Source organism: Silene latifolia, chromosome 7 (assembly GCF_048544455.1).
Source record: "Silene latifolia isolate original U9 population chromosome 7, ASM4854445v1, whole genome shotgun sequence".
NCBI classification, from domain to species: domain Eukaryota; kingdom Viridiplantae; phylum Streptophyta; class Magnoliopsida; order Caryophyllales; family Caryophyllaceae; genus Silene; species Silene latifolia.
The window spans coordinates 115,921,063-115,923,078 of record NC_133532.1 but is presented as its reverse complement, the minus strand read 5'-3'; the positions used below and the strand labels follow the sequence as shown (position 1 = coordinate 115,923,078).

Genomic DNA, 2,016 nt, shown 5'->3' with positions numbered 1-2,016 from the left:
GGGGAGGAGGAGGATGAGGGGTGTGTGACTAAGAGACTTCATTTCGATATGGATGTGTTTTCATCGAGGCGGAGGTTGAGGGGACTCAACCCGCGGCCCAATGAGTCTTTTGAGCCTTAACTGCAGGGTCCGGGCAACCCGCTGCGGTAGGCGGTTTATGTAATTTACTCCGTAAGGAGGCCCCGAGTTTTGTTTTCTTGTGCGAGACAAAGCTTTGTAGTATAGAATTGCACAAAATTAGAAATAAGCTAGACGATTATGAGGGGTATGCGGTTGATTGTGTGGGTAAATCAGGGGGGCTGGCGTTCTTTTGGAAAAGAAAGTTTACTTGTTCGATTGTTTCTGCGACGGTGCATTATATTGATGTCGAGGTGGAAGAAGGAGAGAATAAATGGCGGGTTACGGGGTTCTATGGGTGGCCTGCTATCCAAGACCGTCACTTGTCATGGCAAAGATTCTGGATATTAGCTTCGTCATCTTCTTTACCGTGGATTTGTTTGGGCGATTTTAACGAGATCCTATACTCTACAGAAATGAAAGGGGGATCGCGACTGCAGTGGCAAATGAATAATTTTCGAGATGCGGTTGACGAGTGTGGGCTGCGTGATCTACCATATGAGGGGTATGACTTCACTTTTGATAATGGGCAAGTGGGTGATGCGAATAGACAATGCCGCCTAGATCGAGCCATGGTTAATGGAACTTGGTCGGATACTTTTCCCTATGCTAAGCTCCTTCATCTTGATCGGGAATGGTCTGACCATGCACCCATAAAGGTACTTTTAAATGGGCGTGGGGACTCGGATGGGAGAGCTCCTAAGCGGTTTCGATTTGAACAAATATGGGTAGGTCAAGACGGATGCGAAGATGCTGTGAAGAGGGCGTGGAATGATGGGGATTTTGAGCTGATGTCCACGCTCCAACAATGCGCGAATGAGCTGCAGAATTGGAAGGGAATTAGCATTGGAAAGGTTATGCGAGACTTGAAGCTAAAGAGGGCACGGCTTAAAGTTTTGAATGAAGGAGGCAGGTCTATAAGGGAAGTGAATGAGCGAAGGAAAGTTGTCAAAGATATTGCGGAACTGCTTCGACAGGAAGAGTGTTTTTGGAGGCAAAGATCTAGAGCTCTCTGGCTTCGGGATGGCGACAGAAACACAAAATTTTTCCACCAGAAGGCGAGTCAGAGGAAGGAGAAAAATCACATTTCGTAACTGGTGGATGAAAGGGGACGGGTAGTGAGTGATTCGCAGGGCATGGCAGCATGTGCAGTAAGCTACTTCCGTGATCTTTTCACATCCTCGAGGCCGGATAATTTTGATCATTTACTAGAAGGGATTGAGGGGAGAGTGACGGATGTGATGAATGAAGTTTTAAGGGAGGAGTATCGAGGAGAGGAGGTGGCGGAGGCGCTGAACCAGATGCACCCTTTGAAGGCCCCGGGGATAGACGGTATGAATGGTCTCTTCTATCAAACTTATTGGCATATCGTTGGACCCTCTGTGACCCGTTGTGTTCTTAATATTCTCAATGGAGCCCCTATTCCCGAAGGTATGAATGAAACGAACATTGTTCTTATCCCGAAGAAAAAGGAGCCAGATAAGATGAAAGACTTTCGCCCTATTAGCTTATGCAATGTCGTATACAAGTTAGTGTCAAAAGTGCTTGCGAATAGGCTGAAATCTTTTTTGGGAGAAATTGTCTCAGAGAACCAAAGTGCTTTTACACCAGGTCGGCTTATAACTGATAATATTCTTGTGGCCTTTGAACTCTTCCATTATATGAAAAATTCTCGTGGTAATGGTGGGCACATGGCTCTTAAACTAGACATGGCCAAGGCGTATGACAGGGTGGAATGGAATTTTTTGGAGTCGGTCTTGATCAGATTCGGACTTGATGATAGATGGGTTAGTAGGGTTATGGCTTGCGTTAAAACCGTGTCTTATAAAGTCTCGGTTAATGGGCTTTTGTCTGAGAGGTTTGTACCTGAGCGAGGTCTTCGGCAAGGCGACCCGCTGT

The 2,016-nt window shown here is 46.4% G+C and overlaps 1 protein-coding gene across 1 annotated transcript; it reads left to right on the top strand.

Annotated features, from left to right (window-relative positions):
- Positions 1 to 533: 533 nt before the first annotated feature.
- LOC141590575 (uncharacterized) lies at positions 534 to 1,211 on the top strand. Its single transcript, XM_074411151.1, has one exon. The coding sequence runs from the start codon at positions 534 to 536 to the stop codon at positions 1,209 to 1,211; it is 678 nt and encodes a 225-aa protein (XP_074267252.1).
- Positions 1,212 to 2,016: the final 805 nt, after the last annotated feature.